At 39.4% G+C, this 1,950-nt stretch overlaps 1 protein-coding gene across 1 annotated transcript in view; it reads right to left on the minus strand.

Annotated features, from left to right (window-relative positions):
* Window positions 1-1,950, minus strand: part of tmprss15 (transmembrane serine protease 15) — a 31,757-nt gene that overhangs the window by 15,286 nt on the left and 14,521 nt on the right. The window contains exons 17-19 of the mRNA XM_014033260.1: window positions 1,533-1,658; window positions 1,316-1,459; window positions 1,127-1,237 (exon numbers count right to left, since the gene is read on the minus strand). Of these exons, the coding sequence (XP_013888714.1) occupies window positions 1,127-1,237; window positions 1,316-1,459; window positions 1,533-1,658 (381 nt within the window). The remainder of the gene's footprint in view (window positions 1-1,126; window positions 1,238-1,315; window positions 1,460-1,532; window positions 1,659-1,950) is intronic.

Below are 1,950 nucleotides of genomic sequence, written 5' to 3' on the forward strand. Positions count from 1 at the left end.
GGGTGGGGCTTGTAGAGTTACAATACAACACAACTTTATTTAATGCACTTTAAAAACAACACCATTTGCCAAAGTGCTGTACACTGAAAAAAACACATAAAAACAAACATTAAAAACAATAAACTATGTAAAATGAGCCATTAAAATCATGAAAACAACAAACAAAACACTAAAAAATATTAAGAAAACATCTCAGGTTGAGTTAAAAGCCAAGGAGAAAAAATGTTTTAAGAGTAGATTTGAAAACAGGAAGTGAGTTGGCCTGTCTGGTTTGCAGAGACAACCTATTCCACAGTTTGAGGGCAGCAACTGAAAATGTTTAATCACCATTCAGCCCCCTCTTTGATTTTGGGATGACCATCTTGAACTGATCTGTAATGTGTTTTACCCAAACAGCATAAATATGAAGTAAGCAAAGCTTCAGCAGTACAGTTTGGTGGATGAATGAATGATCTTGATGAAGCCACTCAAACACACACCAACTATTAAACAAATAATGACTAAACAGCAAAGACATCTGAGTATTAGGTGTGAAATCCGTTTTGAATAAAGAGTGTGCACACTTAAGAATTTCACACAGAATCATCAAATGTAAACWAGTTTGGACTTAAAATCAAAGATGACTACATTTGGACAAGGTAAGCTTTATCCTTGAAGTCTGAGTGCAAACGTATATTTAGGTATGAAGTGAAGGATTTCTCACCTGAAGGAGCAACCCCTTGCTGAACAGAACTAATTGGTATAACCAACACTAGAATAATTTGGGTTTTTTTGTATTGTGTGCAATTCATTCATAAGGATGAGTGGGTGCTATCCCACAAAAAAGAAAACATTACATTGTTTCTATCATGTTCTCTGGTACATAWTTTTATCTGTGTGAGAAGCTTGACCTCCCATTGTCCAATCATCTTAAAGCCCAGTTATGTGGAGCACATCCCCTTCTTAGATGACAAGGACCAAATTAGTTAACAGTCTTTGATACATGAGGCCCCCAATTCACTGTCAGACACAGGTTTACTTGTGAATCCTAGAGTTTCTAAAGGTAGAAAGGTTACAGAAAGCATTTGAACACAAACAGGCAGTACTGGGTTGGATTGATCTTATGTATTATCAGTTGGTGACATACCACAGTTGGCTTCATCTGACCCATCCAGACAGTCAACCACACCATCACAATGACTGCTACCAAAGATACATTGTCCTGACTGGCACTGGAACTGGTCGACTGCACATGGAGCTGTACACAACCAATCAAAAATCACTAATTAACACATCTAGTAAACCAAACCAAACTCAGCAATGCACATGAGCTTACCTGGAGACCCCAGGTCAACCCCACAGGTGAAGTTGGCCCTGAATCCACGGCCGTAGTATTCACTGTCTGTAAAGAACCATACTGACATCTGATTGGCTGTTGAGAATAAGTCATGGGAGGGGCCTTTGCTGCCAGTGAGAACAGCTGGAAGAAACACCTACAAGTTAACACCTAAAGAACCAACCTGTACAGGTTAATCAGCAGAACGCATTCTCACCCAGTAAGTTGGAATCAGGCCCTGTCCCATCCCGCACCTCCACCATGTCAAAGCTTGCCTGAGTATCAAAGTCCAGGAAGTGGAGCTGGATATTTTGGCCCTCGTGTGCATGCAGAGTCCATAGACCTGCAGCAGAGAATTACGAGTAACAAAAAATGTGACAGATAAAGTTTGAACAAGTATAAACAGATACCAGACCAGTATAAGAAAAGGTCCAGCAGTGGTTGAGAAATCAGAGATTATTGAAAGTCCACTCAGACTTTTAATCATTCTTTGAGAGAATGCTGAGAGATTATCAAAGGACTGTGAGAATACAAATTTTGTTCCACAACATGTACCACATGTGATGTGAATGACAATAAAGTCTCCTTGAAACCTTTACCTTGCCAACCTAAGTTCTTTATCTGGGGTCTCATTT

This window comes from Austrofundulus limnaeus, unplaced genomic scaffold (assembly GCF_001266775.1).
Source record: "Austrofundulus limnaeus strain Quisiro unplaced genomic scaffold, Austrofundulus_limnaeus-1.0 Scaffold1679, whole genome shotgun sequence".
Taxonomy (NCBI): domain Eukaryota; kingdom Metazoa; phylum Chordata; class Actinopteri; order Cyprinodontiformes; family Rivulidae; genus Austrofundulus; species Austrofundulus limnaeus.